Source organism: Carettochelys insculpta, chromosome 2 (genome assembly GCF_033958435.1).
Source record: "Carettochelys insculpta isolate YL-2023 chromosome 2, ASM3395843v1, whole genome shotgun sequence".
Lineage (NCBI taxonomy): Eukaryota > Metazoa > Chordata > Testudines > Carettochelyidae > Carettochelys > Carettochelys insculpta.
In genome coordinates, this window is record NC_134138.1 from 126650297 (window position 1) to 126667461 (window position 17165).

At 41.6% G+C, this 17165-nt stretch overlaps 1 protein-coding gene across 1 annotated transcript in view; it reads right to left on the reverse strand.

Moving 5' to 3' along the window:
* The window catches only part of RREB1 (ras responsive element binding protein 1), a 151550-nt gene extending 140637 nt beyond the window's left edge, over window positions 1-10913 (reverse strand). Inside the window, 2 exon segments of the mRNA XM_074987720.1 lie at window positions 10637-10708; window positions 10711-10913. Of these exon segments, the coding sequence (XP_074843821.1) occupies window positions 10637-10708; window positions 10711-10804 (166 nt within the window). The 5' untranslated portion in view covers window positions 10805-10913.
* Window positions 10914-17165: the final 6252 nt, after the last annotated feature.

A 17165-nucleotide genomic window follows, 5' to 3' on the forward strand; every position in this document is an offset into this window, starting at 1 on the left:
CAAGTGTCACAAATTGATACACATGAGGGATTCTCTTTGTGCATCTCACTCTGCATGAAAGGCTGGTCCCCTGACACACAGTCTCCCTACCATTTCCATAGAAAATCCAGAAGAAGATTAACACAGCCTCTGGGTTGCAAGACTGTTCTAAAGACAGCTCTGAATGGAGCTCCGGTGCCAGGGAACCAGAATGGGTGAAAGGCCATTAGTCCTGGGGCTGGGGCGGGGCCAGGGACTCTGCAATTGCTACATTAGGAGCCATAGTAAAATTGCACAACTACCCCCAGCACTGCATTTTGAAGGCAGCATAGAGACAAAGATACTCATGTCTGTCAGGAGGAGAGGGCTTTGAAGGAATAAGAAAAAGCAAACCAGGAATAAAAAGCACAACACAGATACAACGTGGTCTACTTAATGTTCCTGTGAGTCCCTTAACTTTCCATCTTCTGACTTTTGAACGTATAAAGAGTCACCTTAGTTTTTTTCCCACTCAAGGTGACAAAAGAACTATGAAAAATCCAGAGCAACTAGACTTAAAGAGCTTACAAAATTCCACCAGCTTTTCAAGCAGAGCTTGAGAATTGCCTGAACTGCAATTAATAGGGTTGCAGATGACAGATTCTGTTGGTTCCCTCCTGCAGTGTTTCAAATGTGCATTGCTTCCTTATAAGCTACTAGGCATCCACTATGACTATGACATATGGATCACTGCACCTTCTAGTCAAATGTAGCATCTAATTAAGGAGAGTGTGGCAGTAATTCCATGAACAGCACAGCTACAGAGTGGTTTGGTTTTTTTAAATGAATTAAAACTTCTAACAATAAAAGGTGAGGAACAAAAGAAAGTTTCTCTCATAAAACTGAGTAGAGTTGGGAATTCAGGTAGACAGAATGGGCAAATGGTGCAGGTCTTAAAATGAAGCAGTTTCTTGTGATCTGAACAAGAGTTCTGGTCAACTACAAAGCACACAAACTGGTGCACAAAAATCACTTAAAATTGCAGCAAGATGAGGCTAGTGGATTTAACACTTTTACTGATTCAACCAGTGCTATGGAAACTTACAGGGTACAAGTCATGCATCTGCCATGAAAGCTGTTGTGGAATTCATTCCCAGAGGCTGTCCAGGCCCCAACTTAAAAGTCTCATGTGGAAGTGACGTGAATGTACAAACTGACATGTATTTGGGCCATCTCATTACGGAAAAAAATGCTAGCCTCATATGTTAAAATTTTTCCCTTGAGAAACAGAAATAGATCAATAATTTCAAAGAGTATAAAGAGTAAACTGCATCAGCACAGAAAAGCGCTTGTTACCACCTTTTCATTTAACCCCACATCTGAGGATTGCACCTTCCATTTGCAAATGGGAGATCTTAATAATCCATAAGGCCTTTTCAACTTTTAATTTCTATAGTATTCAGTTAATGCTTACCGTAACTTAGTATCTTCATTAAAACAAAAAAAAAAAAAAAAGGTTTATGAACTTCAGTGAAACATTCAAGCTGTGACAAATTATTAGAAAGAAAAAACTATAAGGCAACAACTATTGAGGTGGAAAATATGTAACTGCAGGTGACTTACACATGGCATCCACATTAAAAGTCTATCACTATACACTCCCCTTCCTATGCATGCAGTTCCATGAACATCAGTGAGTTCCACACATGAACGTAGAACACTATAGGGTCATTAATATCTTGGCTGCTTCTCAGGATTTCAAAATACTAAAAGCAATTAGGCATCATAATGACTTAAGTCAATACAAGATTTTTTTCCCTCCCTCTAAGGCTACATTTAAACTATGAGATAAATTCGAATTGAAGGCAGCTCAATTGTACCACGACTGTCTTCACCGTAAATACCATTAATTTGATTCAGGGAGCACTAATATCGATCTCATAATACTGTCAAAACTAGGTGAGTGTAGCATTAAGTCTGAATTTAACCATTTGAAAGAAAGCTAGTGTGGAAGCACTATGTCTTTGAATGAAATTCATTAGCCTCCAGAGGCCGATTGGTGCTGTTGCGCCTGGCTCAGTGGCAGGGAGCTGGAAAACTCACCGCACGGCGACACCTGGCTTCTGACTCCCTGACACACTCGGGAGCCTGGAAATCAACCAGGGCAGCACCTGGCTCCCTGCTGCACCTGGCTCCCAGCTCCCACCAGACAGGCACTGCAGGCCTGGTCAATTTCCTGGCTCCCCCCAAGCTGTAGGGACCCAGAAACCAGGCAAGCAGGGTGAGCACTGCTAGCGGTGAGGGTGCAGCAGGGTTCAGGGGGAGGGCACAGAATGCAGGCTGACAGAACTGTGGGATAGGTTCCCAGAATGCACTGCTGCAACAGTTGATGTTTGGCCACTCTAGTGTGGCATCTTTGTGGGAAGTAAGGATAATCAAAATTGAATTTATAAAACCAAGGGCTATAAAATCGAATTTATCTGGTAGTGTAGATGTAGCCTATGATCAGAAAAATCCACCTGATTTTAGTCAACTCTTTCCTGCTTCCCCAATCAAGTCTGACAGCTGTGAAAATTATTTCTAAACTTATTCCTCCCACCTTCATAGGGAAATAAAAGAAAGGCCTTGTTTGCTAGGATTAACCAGTGCAAATCTCTATGGTTCATCTCTAATATAAGGGACTAAAAAAGGAAGTATAGAAACAACTATACTGGAGATAGTTTACTGATGTAAGATGCATGAAGTATTGATATGAATTAGTGTATGGTATAAAACCTCTTCTGAATACCTATGTCACATACAAGATGAAGAGACCCAAAAACGATGCCCTCAAACACAAAACAGAAACTCAAACAAAACAAATACAGATGAAGAAAGTAAAGATTACCTGAATTTTTAGGACTTAATGTTTTGTTTCCCTCATTGTTAAAACAAAAAAGGAATCAAATACCTATATAAACTCATGGAAAACTGGCTATCAAAGTTCATTCCTGTTCCAGCTTCAAGAGAGAAATGACAACAGTACCTACCAACTGTTTGCATAGTATAGAAGTTGAATTTTGTTTTTGCACAAACTAAAGCAAAAAGGTATGTACAGAACCGGTTAGAAAAGAACTACAAAAAGCAGACAGAAGTTTGCAGAACTGATATATATAAATCTTGTCAAAAAGAACTACAATTCATTGCAATGGACCAATAGCTATTTTTTGCACCATGATGGCAAGTCACTCATGCCACTCAGCGTGCAAATAGTCTTAAAGACCCAGGGTACAATTTACAAAAGCACCTTAGTGACTTAGCTATCTAAGTCCCAATTTCAAAGTCATTTGGAATTAGTGCTCAAGTCACTTCTACACTAGTGAGCTTACAGTGGAACAACTGTAGTGATGCAGCAGCACCAGTGTGTAGCAGCTCTGTGCAGACTGGAGAAAGCTCTCCCCTTCAACATAATTAAACCATCCCCAAAGAGCCATGGTAGTTACGATGACAGCAGACACTCTTGCCTCAACCTAGTGCTTGCTGTCCATGCCAGTGCTTCTATAGGTATAACCTTATGTCACTCAGAGTTGTGGGATTTTTACACCCTTGAGAAACGTAAGTTATAATCAACAAAAGTGCTAATGTAGACACAGCCTCAGAAGCACCAGAGGGGTAGCCATGTTAGTCTGTATCTGCCACAACAAAAATAAGTCCTGTGGCACTTTATAGATGAACAGATTTATCAGAGCCTAAACTTTCATGGCACGAAAGCTTATGCTCTGACAAATCTGTTAGTCTATAAGGTGCCACAGGACTTCTTGTTGGCTTCACAGCCTCAGAAGTGACCTAGAAGCATCTGAAAAAATTATCTCAAAGCTTTAAAAAATGATATACTTTGTGTTCCAAACATATTAGTTTTTTATTTATTTGAGAGTGATCAAAAGAAACTTGATCTGATTGACAGATATCGCGCCCCCAAGAAGATAGGCAAATCTCACATCTCCTACCAAATTGATGTGATGAAAAGACAAACAAAATCCAAGTAAACTACCAATGCCAGCTAAAAACTCTTTTGCACTATGCCAAGACCCTATATTAACACCTAAATAGTGAAATTCAAACACTATATTTAATAGTCTTCCTTGATAAAAACTGATGGTAATGCAAACATGGGGAGAGGGGAGATCAAAGCTGTTAAAGCACTTAATCTAACAATCCTCAGAGGGCCTATTTCATAAACAAGTCTAACTCTATGTCTTTGGGAGGGGGTTTCCAATAGCTTTGCTTAGCCTTGTTAGGAGTGCCATCCTGATAGAACTCGGAACTTACAGGTGAATTCTAATTAAGCTATTCAGCTACTCTGTCTCCTGGACTTTACAGAAGCTTTCAAGTACTCCCAGCACTACTTGTTTGAATCACACTGAATAAACAGTCTCCACCTGTCACCTACTTCTTTTGTCTAAGCACCTATTCACAGGCAGCTACTGTACTGATTGGTAGACAGGCCCAACTGAAAGCTGAAGTACCATTAAAAACAAGATTCACCAGAATGTCTCAAGATTGCTGGAGGAAACAGAGGACCAAATTTGGTTCTGTTACATCAGAGTAGTTCCAGACTAACTCCACTGATCCAACAAGAGTTGTGCCAGTTTTACTCTAGCTTAACTGAGAGCCAAATCTGGACCACATGTCTTTTGCTCCTTCCTGGTAAGTTTATGCTGAACGGGACTTTAAAAACAAGAAAATATTTTCAAATTGCCTGCTAACTGGACCCTTTATTTTACAGGAAAGCAATAATGATATTAGCTTCAAAGCAGTTAAACATTCACATAAGCACAAAAACAAATTATAGAAAGGCTTTCCTTTTGCCTTAATAGTTGTAACCTCTCAAATCATGCATGTCCTACCTTAAAGCCTTCCTATATGAAACAAATTGGTGGCCAGGGTGGGGCTGGAAGAACTTTTAAAGAGGGAAATGCTAATGATTGGTTTGCATGCAATCTGCACCATCAGTAGATTCTGCGCCGGAAGAAGAAAGGGAGTCAAATCTCCTCCAACTCTTGTTTGGATGTGCCCCATAGCACTGCACTTCCCAGCCCATCTATTTTCACTGGTAATTAAAACACTACTAATTCAACCTAACTAGGCAGAGTGTAACAACTTTCTGTTCTTTTCCATTGAAAGTGATATCAGACTTTTCAGCACATCATCAAAAATGAAAGATGGGAGAGAAGGATTTCTACTCAGTCTGGATCCTGTGCTCCCTAAGGGAACATTTTCAACCACATCATCATTGTAACATCTTTTTTAACTAATATATGAGAAATGGAAAGGACACCTCCTACATTCCTCAGAAGAGTCCATTTAAATTTTCAACACCAGCATCTAACAAATCCAATCTCCCAGCCAACAATTTGAAATTGGCTAATCTGACTGTTTTCCTTGGAGAGAACATGTTCCTCCTACTTCCAATTCTATATGTGATGTCCCCAGACATTTGTTGACAAGGTTGCAGGGCACATGAAGACCACAGTCATAATTAAAATTATACGACAAGAACACAATGCAAACAAACTGTCCCTTTTTAAAGGTTTGATTTGCTCTCCTGAAATGCATTCTAAAACTGTGATGGGGAACTGGAGGGAGGAAGAACATGAGTGATAATGCAAACTACCAACCATTTTGCCTGAATTTACAAAGGAGGTGAAAGAGTAACAGATGTGGAAGGCAGGCAGACTCACTACTTGCAGCAGAACTTAAAATAGTACTGCCAATCTCCTCTAAGAGAATGGAATGATTATCAGTTAGGGAAAAAAATATTGTCACATTATCACGGAGACAGTGGATCATGACATGTATTCATAATAAAGGTACAGTAATGTACTTCTCTCTTTTCCATGACAATTTTGCCAGTATCTAAAGAAAATATTTCACAATTTCACACATTTTAAGTCTGTATATCCATACAGAAGACAGTTTCAATTATGAGCCATCAAAAAATTAAAGAGGATTTTCTGCACAGAAGAAGATCGAAAACTTTACTTAACAAAAACAGAACATATTTGTTTTCTGCTTGTTGCTGCAGAATCTTTGGTGCTGCTTTTTCCAAGTCTGTCTGCACAGGCTGCTATCCAACATACATCAGTTGCTCACAGAGCAATGAACAACAGATAACTCTTCAAGGACGTTTGTAAAGGGCACAAATCAAGGGCCCCATCCTGCAAACACTGAAACACATGAGTGAGTTTGTTCACGAGTAGCCCCAATGGGCTATTTATGTGAGTAAATGTACTCATATGCTTAAATATTCTTCCAAGATTTCACTCCAAGATGGTTGGTTTACACTTAAAAAGAAGCACTACAAAGTAAGCTACAAAAAAATTATTTACAAACTTAAAAAAAACAGAATCCCTTACAAATACACTTGGGTTAATTTTAGCATCCTTCTGTTTAGCTGCTTAGCAACACTTATCCTATGACCTTCTAAGCACCACCTACTTTTACAAGGGATAATGAATATAACCACAGGGATTTCTTTCTCTATTTTTGTAATCTATACAGTTTGAGTACACAATTATTTTTACTTCAAGAAGAATTCAAGAAGGCCAAACTATGTTTCTAATTAACAAAATTTTCACCAACTAAAGGAAAGTAAACTCACGGTGCAGTTAGGAACATAACATACCATTAATCCAAACAAGTGACAAAATCCTTAGGATAAAAACCAAAAGCACTGCAAAAAATAAAACTGAGAAGTATTTGTAGTATGTTGTGTTCACCTTGGTATTGAAAGGAGTTTATTAAACTTATTATGGACTCACAACAAGACACTGAGCTTTTTTTCAGTCCTGAAACTTCAGGGATCTCCTGACCCTCAAATCCAAAATAAAAAGCATATGACCAAAAGGTCACTGAATGATATAAACAGTTAAGAATGGATGTACCACCTGTACCAGTGGAGTCAGATTGAGACGCCCAATTGCACTGATATCTGTTAATAAATGAAACTTCAGATTTGGGAGAAAAAGATAGCTAAACTTGAGTTTTAATGGATGTGCTATGCTCTGTTTAAATACTAAAAAACACAAGTTACTTATTGTGAGTGGAGAAGTTCCTAGAAGAAATAATAATAATATAGGACGACTGTTAAAGGATAGATAAATTAATGGTAAAAGAAAATTGTTTGGTTACCTGAGGACTCTAAGACAATTGATTTCCTATGGAAAATAAACTTGTAGAAGCATACAAAACTATGTCTAAATTATCATTTTTAAAGCTACACAATACCAGTCAAGTTCTAAATGTGAATACCTAATCAAAAAGAGAGAAAAGCATCAAGATCAGACCAACTGCTTTGTACCAAGTAAGGACAGTAGGTGTGTTCCACACTGAATGATGAAAAGCAGTGTTGTAGTAACCTAACTGATTTGGCTGATGGATCCATGCTGCTTCTGAGCTTCTCACACAAAAGGATCTATTCTGCCATGGACATACCTAACCCCCTTTAATGCTAACGGACATTATGCATGCACACCAATGGAATATACCCCTAAGTCTTCAAAGAGAAAATTAAAACCTAAAACAAATATGACTGCTGGCCTGGTCATGAGTCACTGACTGCATCCCTCTCACACACACCCAAAAACTCTGGAAAAAGCAACTGTGGTAACATATTTTATGTGCTTCAAAATAGTAGGTCTGAACAGAGAACTTCAACCTTATAATAGGTTTCCACTACAAACTTCAGAGATGGCAGGGCAAATTATGTCCAACAACTCCTACTGTAGTCGTTAAAAAGCAATTACTTGTTTTAAAAAACACAGTAACTGAGCCTAGGGTTTGAATTGGAAGGACTAGAGAAAATTTTAAAGATCACTTATGTATAGGGGCTTGACTGCATACTTGTCTCAATCTAATTCTTGACCTTCCCCCACACCCCTCCACACTCTGATTTGCTCACCTTGATTATCTTTTTCTGATTTGTCCTCCTTGCTTACTGTTTTTGGTTCTCTGTGCCTTAAATATCGAGTCTGTTCTCGTCTGGCTATGGTCTGAAGAAGTGTGTCTGTCCCAAGAAAGCTCACCTAATAAACCATTTTGCTAGTCTTTAAAGTGCTACTTGACTGCTTTTTGTTTCCTCTCCCGTTATTATTCCAAGCACATTTGGGTACTAGTTGAATATGTAGCTTAACAGAAGCACAAAACCACACGATCTTATCTAAATCATAAGATATGCAAAATACGATGGTGAAAGTTAAAATCTACTTTGTTGGGTTTTTGTTCTTGTATTTTTTTTCAGAAATCACTTCAATAGGCAGTTTCATAGGATTAAAGCATCTCTTTGCTCTTTTAGCTATCACCCATCCTAGGAGGAAAAAAAAAAACATGCACCAAATCCATCCCAAATTCTCCCCATCTTTTCCACTCATTTGCCTAATTGATTCAATCCAGACTAAAAAAAATACTGCAGAGGAAAAGCAAACATGAATATTAAAAATCCCCAAATTAAATCAAACTGCACTTTTTAAAAAGAGTATCTTTCCACCACCCCCACCTCCCCAGAAGAAACTATATGTGAGTGAATACTGGTGGTGCTGCTGCTGCTGGTGGCTCTGAAGCCGTGTAGAATTTCGTAATGGAATGTGAACAGCTCATCCGGATCTGGGCTCGCGTTCTGTCTTCTACCCAGTAAGGAGCAGGGGAGGACAGATCTGCTGAGCAAGGAAAAAAAAACTCTCCTCCTCTTTTATAACCCATCAAGGATGCATTGCAGAGCACAGAAGATAATGTAACTCAGAGGTAAAAAAAAGAAGGATGGGGGAGGGGGAAGAGAAGGAGCCAGAGGAAACTTATCAGCGACATGACAAAGTTCAATCCACCACTCTCTCCTCCCTCCTCTAAAAAGTTTAAGCATCTCCAACTAGTCAGCGTCTCCGGCTACCCTACTCTGCCCGACAACAAGATGCGTCTGTCTTCGGAGCACGATGTTGCACAACTAGCAAGCTGGAGTTGAGTGCAGCTTCCCACTGCTGCGTCTCCCTCCCGGCCACCCATATTACAGAGCGTAACAAGTCCAACTCTGGACATGGTGCCGAGCCTGGCCGGTGCAAGCTCATTACTGGTTACACTGGAGGGAAAAAGAAGTGGGGGCGGGGGGAGGGGGAAGGAATCAGGTTCTCGTAGTTGTGACTATCCTGCCCAAAGGAGGAGGATCCGCATCCTCATTGCAACTCCCACTTAGCCACAGAGAGAGAAAATATGCTGAGCCACAGAAGAGAGAAGAGGGAGGAAAACCTCTCCCCTGCTTCTTAGCAACGATTAAGGTCGCAGTTTCCTAAGAGACGAGTCTTGACTAGTCCACATCCACATGGGGGGAAGGGGAGAAAAGTTTCTTTGCAAAAAAATAAGACCTTATTCCATGACACCTTAACACTTATCAGCCCCCTCCCCTCCCAAAATTGCAACACAAGTAAAGGATAACAGTTGGAGCGCGAAGAAGGAAGAACTATGCAAGATCTGGTCCAGCGAGCGAAGGATTAGCCAACACACCCCGTTTTAAAAGCACTGGCAAAAACTAAACAGGAGCTGAGCTGTTTCCCCTATTTCGGATGCTGCCCAGGCTCCTTCCTGTACTCGTGACGATGCATGTGTGTTTCTTTCCTCCTACAATCCACATCACACAAACACACGCACACAGATGTGCCTCTGCCACAGCACAATGGCAGAGGAACGAAAAGAGAAAGACAAACACGCGACACTCGGTTCTGAGTATGTACGAAAACTCCAGAGACTTCTTTTACAAGAAGCGGCTCCGAGAGAGTTTGTAACTTTACAACAACAAATTAAGGCCAGGAAAGGGGAAGGACAGGACACACATGATCAAGCGAGGTCCCCACCTCCCTCCCAGGGCTGGGTGGTGGGTAGAGAGAGAGGTTCAGAAGAGAGAGAGAAAGGTATCAAAGTGCAAATTACAGACACACATGGATGCTTCGGTTCCCCAAGGGCGGAGAGTTAGCAAAGAGCCACACAAAGTAAAACTTTTTCTACCTTGAAAGAGGAGCCTTCATCAACTTTTTTTTTAATCCAGCTTCACCCCCCCCCCGCACACTTAAAAGGGGAGGGGGACAAAAATGAAAAAAAGGGACGGGAAAAGGGGGTCTGTAATTTAGGACAAAAAGGGACGGGTGGGGTTAAAAGATGTTTCTCCCTCGCCGCCGCATCCAAATTGTGGTGGCTGCTGGTTAAAAATAAACTTTGCAGCAGGAGGGGGGAGATGATCTGGCCAGATTCCTGAGCTCAGACGGTTTAATATGGATGAGCATCAGGTCCTGCTGCAGGCAAAACGCTGGTGCTGCTGGTTGGTAGAGAGGCTGCAACTGGTGGTGGGGGGGAGGAGAGAGAGAGGACAGGAGGGAGGAGCGGGGGGAGTGGAAGGGAAGCGGGAGGCTGCAGAAATTCATCATCTTCTCCACCACTGCCAGCCAAACTTTTTTAAAGGAAACTAAAACTCATTTAAAAAATAAAAGTTGATCAAGCAAGAACTTTGTTCTTGAACAAAACATTGCAACTCCTCACACCTCTCTCTGCGCCTCCCCCCCGAAAAAAATAAAATGTCCCTTAAAAAGGCTCTCATACTTAGCCAGTGCTGCTGCTGTGTACGAGAGCGGAGAGCAGGGTAGGACGCTCCGGCCGTACTTACGCTTGCTTTTGCAGGGGCTGGGCTGTTTGCGTCGAGACATGATGGGGGTGATGCCCTGATGATGGGTCCGCGGTGGAGGATGGGTGGTGGGGGGAGGTTGGAAAGGGACGCAAAGTTGTTCCGGAAAAAGGAATCAAAATGGCGTTTCTGTGGATGTGCAAAGTTCATCAACTCCACCGTAACTTCCCTTCCTCCTCTTCTCCCTCAAGGGGGGCCGAGGGGCGCAGCTAGGGACCCCTCCACCTCCGCGGCGCGGCTCGGCGGGCGCTTCCCTGCCCGGCGCGCGCTGTCCCGCTCCCCCCCCCCGCCCGCGCGCGCACCCCTACCCTCCCTAGCTGCGCCTCGCTCCCTCTCACCCTGATAAGTAGACACATCACGTGCCGCTCCGGCTGGTCTCCTGGGGACGTGTTACTCCGGCTGCTGCTGCTACCGCAGCAGCCTGTTGCAAAGGAACAGCATCTCTAGCTCTTCCCTCGGAGAGCGGGGAGGGGCGCGGCGCGGCTCGGCTCGGCTCAGGAGAGAAGTGAGCGAAACTTTTCCCCCCTCCCTCCCGCTCTCTCTCCTCCACCCCCGTTGCGCGGAGCCAGTTTCCTGCCCTGCAAACTTTGGCGAGCGGGCAATTTCTAACTCAGCAGCCGCGGGCCTCTCTCGTCCAGGGGGCTTCAGCGCCCCGGGGAACAGGCAACTTCTCGAGCCCAGGGTGCACGGTGTATGTGTGTTGAAGGGGAGCTACCAGCCTAGAAAGGATCTCGCTAGTAATGTACCATCCGGCTGCTGCTCCCCTCCATTACAGAGATCCAGTGGTAAGGAGGAAACGCTGCTGCTGCGCAGAGCGGTTGAGTGCTGGTGTCTGATAAAGCGCCAGGGATGCAGACGGTGTAGTATCTTCACTGAAAGGCTCTCTCTGCATGTGTGTGCGTGTGTCTCTAGCGGCTTAATCCATTGTCAGCCAGGTGCCACGCATTCAGCCCGGCCGTCTAATCACTGGGAAAGAAAGAAGCCCATGTTGCCCTTAAGCCTGCTGCTGATGGTGCAGCATTCCAAGCATTAGTACACTTCCAAGCATAGGCACGGGGTGCCCTAGGCTGCCTGCAGCTGACTTGCATCCCGCAGACATACTGTTTGGGGCTTTTTAAAGTGTTCACGGATGGATTCTGTAGACATCACTATAAAAATAGGTGAGAGGTGAAAGAGCTTCTTGTAAACAGCAAAAAGTAGTGTTTTTGTTTTGTTTTGTTTTGTTTTCATTTGTAGCACTTTGTAAACCTGGGGGCTTTTGTGTGTGTTTGATATGCAGTTCTTCAGTGTTCTTTTTAGGAACTAAACTGGCCTGGCCTATCATTACACCATTAAAGAAGAATGTACATCCTATTGCTAATAGGGTTTTTCCAAATTCAAAATTGGATACATTTCCTCTTCCACACCAAGGTGAAATAACTACGTTCCAGAATTCATCATCGCATGTATGTAAGGAGCAAAACTGTATCTATTGCAAAGTTTGAATGTTATAAACTTTGAGCGCCTGACTTCTTGCTAGAATCAGTCATACTCTAACAAATTAATTAGTGAGCAACAACAAGAAAAGCAACCACAAAACAGAGGATATGTTTGGCCAAAGGTAAGATTCAGAAAATTGCATACATAAATTGTCATGCGAAACCAAGCCTATCAAATATTCAAAAAGTGCTTGCACTGTACTGGGAATGTTGTGGCCATCTTCATGGTTTTAAAAATGAAAGTGTAACAGATTTTAGCAGATTAAAGGGTGATGTAGAAGTATATTTCTAAATAAATTATAGGGATTTCCCAGAAAAGCCAGGAAGAGCTGGCAGTTATGGGATTAATCATAGGAATAAACAAACAAAAACACGTGGCAGTCCTCTGTCCTGGAATCTCAACTGAAAAATGTGGCAGTTCATGGGGGAAAAAAGAAAAGAAAAATTAAGAATATTTCTAGCATGTGCCACCAGAGGTAGATGAGGAATCAGTTCGCTCTTCTAGGAGATGTTTATTTATTACATTTCTTAAGTAAAGTGATGTCTTTGAAGTATTTTAATTAAGAGAACAAATACTGCTTTTGGTATGGCTATGATCTGAAGAAGTGGGTCTGTCCCATGAAAGCTCATCACCTAATGAATTATTTTGTCTTTAAAGTGCTACTTGACTGCTTTTTTTAATTCTGCTTTTGCTAGAAATTATTCAATGGACACAAGCAGTATTTGAAAAGAAGTATTAAAAGCTTTTTAGAATTCAAGAGTTAGAATGAAGACAAAGTGTTTGCATCAGTTTATTAATAGCTGAAGTACTTTCACAAAGAGAACATTTCAGAAGGAAAGGTAAGCCAAAATTTATGTTAAGTCAGTGATTAAATCTGACAAGCAGCCCTTTACTTGTAAGATATCAGTAATATATAAAGCTCTATTCTACCATTCTCTCTTACAAAGATATTTAAAATTGTGGCTCGAGCATGTGTAAACGAGTCTATTGTGTGCTTCAAAATTAAGCATATATTACATGATGAATAATGAATCATTCCCCCATATTCTAAATAAAACAAGGGCAATTCTATGAAAGAGTTCCGGCAGCCTCATAAATGTAGAAAAGTGAAACTCAATCACGTAATCATAATCCCAAAATGACAATAAAATCTTTGTTACAGTTGGGACAGTGGTTTCTGTACACAACTGATACTTTAATAAGTTAAATGTTGTGCAATGTTATGAAAATATAAAAGTGCATACATGGTAAGCATTATTATTTCACTTATCAGAGAGGTAGCTGTGTTAGTTTCAATCTTCGAGAACAACAAGAAGTCCTGTGGCACCTTACAGACTAACAGATATTTTGGAGCATAAGCTTTTGTGGGCAAAGACCTGCGTCATCAGATGCGAGATGATTATTTCAGACTTTAAGGCAGAGTTAAGAGAGCTTGCAGATCAGTAAGTAACATTCAGGGACTCTCAGAATATATTAGTTCATTATGTGCAAAAAATGGATGGTATGAGAATTCTAAAGGAAGGTTCATATTTGATCAAAACCAACACAGGAAATCACAGAAAACCAGTGTTAAAGTGACCTGAACTTCTTAAGCTCTGCACCATCATCCCCCCCCCATCGAATGCACAGTCTAGCTGTGGCAGAACACTTGTCTGCGATAAGTACGTTCTTCTAATCTAAGCCCAGCCCACAAAACAAGCTCCACAGAGCTGTGATGCCAAAATGAGAGGACACCCACATGAAATGGTTCAAAATACAGTCTTGCATAATCTGCTTCATAGGGTTCCACTTTAGGGGAGATCAGATGTTGTACTCCCCTCTGCTTGGTTTGATTATTTGGAAACAATAACAAGTTGCCATCTACCTTCTGTTACACGTGCTTTGATTTGCAGTGAAATAATTAATTGTAGGCATTTAAATAATCACAGTTTGGCATCTAAATTATCACTTCATTGAGATGAATGAGAACAGTTCACACATCTCCCAGCTATTGCTCTATGCAGATTGAGGCAGACTTCAATTAGGAGGACTGAGATTCCATGGCTGATGTCTTCTTCATTTCACAGTAAACGGAGTTTCCATCACTGTACATTTACATATGGTCCTTGGCCAAAAGGGCTCGCCTACGCAGAGCTCTATAGTATAGTAGGGATTCCACTAATTTAATTGTGTCAGATTATAAACCCAATATAATTCAATTGGTGCAGTTCCCTAATTTGGATGCAATTACACTGGTATAAAAGCATCTTATGTATGTATAATTTGTCTACTTATCAAAATATTCTCTACCCATATAAGCAACTATATAAATTTAATTGTAACCACATTGGGGTTGATTTAAATCAATTTATAAACTCTTGTACTACAAATAGTCTGGCCTTGTCTGCATGCAGTTTTTAATCTAGGGCCTTGCTGATGCACACATTTACACAGAAAAGCAGTCATGTAGCACAAAGACTAACAGAATAATTTATTAGGTGATGAGCTTTCATGGGACAGACTCACTCCCACAGAAGCTCATCACCTAATACATTATTCTGTTTGTCTTTGAAGTGCTACATGACTGCTTTTTTGTTTGGACAGAATACAGACTAACATGGCTATCTCTCGCTATTCAATATTTACGCAGGTTTAGTTAAACTGGTTTAATTACATTGATGCCAACTCTTTTGTGGAAAATCTCATTTGATACTGAGGGTATGTCTTCACTACCAAGAAGATCAATCCAGCAAGGGTCAATCTTCCAGGGTTTGATTTTGCGTGTCTGGTGGGGATGTGTGAAATCAAACTATCGGGGTCAACAGATGACTTCTGTACCCCTCAATCTTGCAGGGGATGTGGGAGGTTGACAGGAGAATTTTGCCATTGACCTCCCTCAGGTCAGGTAAGCAGAGTGTAGAAAAATTGATTTCAGTTATGCAATTGCCATTGCTGGAATAGCATATCTACACTTGATTTTAAGGCCCAGTGCAGGTCTGGCCTGAGAGTACAACCTCTGCATACCTCATGAGACCCGTACCTCTCTGGTAGTCTCATATGCAAACTTGTACCACCTCTCTATAAAAACTCTGCTGTATTTTATTCAATTCTATCCTGAAAGATGGAAGGTTTCTTGTGGGGAGATTAGACCGGATTTTGAGTTATCAAAAACTGAAAAATTATAATAGTTTACTTTTTCAAGCTCTCATTTTACCTCATGTTCTCCACCCTTCTCCCCGGCACCTGAAAAAAAAAACCACAAAATGAAAAAACTCTTATTTTGGACCAGACATGTGGACTCCGGGGAAAAGGCTGACTGTGTGTATTAGTGTGGGTATATAAAAATAAAGAGTCAATCTCATGGAGGGATTATTGTCTTTCCAAAAAAGTTACTGGACACATCTTAAATAGACATATTACTTTTGTTCTGTTCCTCACTCCCATCTCCCATAAGTTTGTCCTCCTTCCCTGACTACCATTCCTGCCAATTACATTTTCAAATGTTAGTTTTCCCAAAAGTACGCTAGAGAGGTAAAATCCCATTTAATAAGTTAACCAATTAAATGCTAGGTTTAACCAATTAACTGATTGAAGAGGGGGTCAGCTGGGCTGGAGCACCTGATGCCTATGGGACACTGGGGCTGCTCTGGCTAGGCTGGAGCATCTCTGCCTCTGGTACCACTGTAGGTGGAGGGTGCTCTGGTGCATGGTGCACCCAGAGCAGCCACCCTCTGCATGGGCCTGGACCGGACATGATGTAGACAGGAAGGCTTAAGCTGGGGCCCACCCTCACTCCTGGGGCCACCATGAACTGGTGCTGCTTTGGCCACTGCGGGGCTGCAGCAGTCCCCTTCCTGTGATTAACTGGTTAATCGTTAGCATCCCTAAAGTGCACATAGTTCAAGTCTACTTTTCTAAAATCATAACATCAGAGACTGGAAAGTTTTCAGAGGAAGGAACCACGTCTTTACCCCAGGGGTGGGAACCTATGGCCCGCAGGTCAGATTCTGCCCATTGTTTACTTTGATCTGGCCTGTACCAAGTCTCCGTGCTGGTGGGGGGAGAGCCCCAAGACTCAGCATCCTCACCACAGGGCTGGAGTGTGTGACCTGGGTGCCCTGAGGTGAGTGGGGTTTTGGTTGGTTGGTGTTTTTTTGTTTTTTTTTTGTTGCGTGACCCCCCTGGCTGATTTTCTATGGGTCAGTGTCCCCCAACCAAAAAAAGGTTCCCCACCTTTGCTGTACCCCATATCTGTAAGGCACGATGTACATTCATGGTTCCACAAAGCAACATTAGATGCCATGAACTATATTACAGATATATAAACAACTGTTTTTAAGTCTATCACAGGCATTCATGTGTTAATAATTTGATAAAAAGCATCTGGAGCACAGCTACTGTTGGTGATGTGAGAGCCAGTTGATCCAATCTTAGTGGAAGAACAACTTTGCCCCACCCTCAGTTTAAATATCAGAGACACTGATTCAAGTTACTCAAGGAGAGCAGAAAAACAGGATGTGTAACTGTATAAAGGGCACAGTTAAATGATGCTGTGATGTCTTGAAGCAAAGAGACTTGAAATGAGTATTTGCTCCAAGAAGATAAGTGTTATCTAGTAACTCAGAAGTTTTATTCTGATTAGATATTATCAGCATTCTCCACTTAAGCCACAAAACTTGGAAATCACCACATAAATATTAGTATTTTCCACCTTAACATACCACTATGAGTCATATCACTTCTTAATAAATCATTCCTCACATCAGCTTGAACTCTTGTGTTACGATAAATGGAAAGTGATGAGTCAAAATTGGTCCAGAATTTTGGCCCTGACTTTACAATTCTTCCAATCTGCAACCTAATAGTCACAGCCAGTGATTCTTGGCCACCTGGCCTTAGGCTCTGTGGAAATCAGAGCAGGGGGAGCCATACTTTAGCTTCTGATAACTGAGTTAATGCCAGCAGAAGACTTGAAGTACTGGGGCTGGGTTCTATCCTGCTCCTTTCTGCCACCCCACCAACATACATAGGGCAGCTTGCATAGTTACACAAC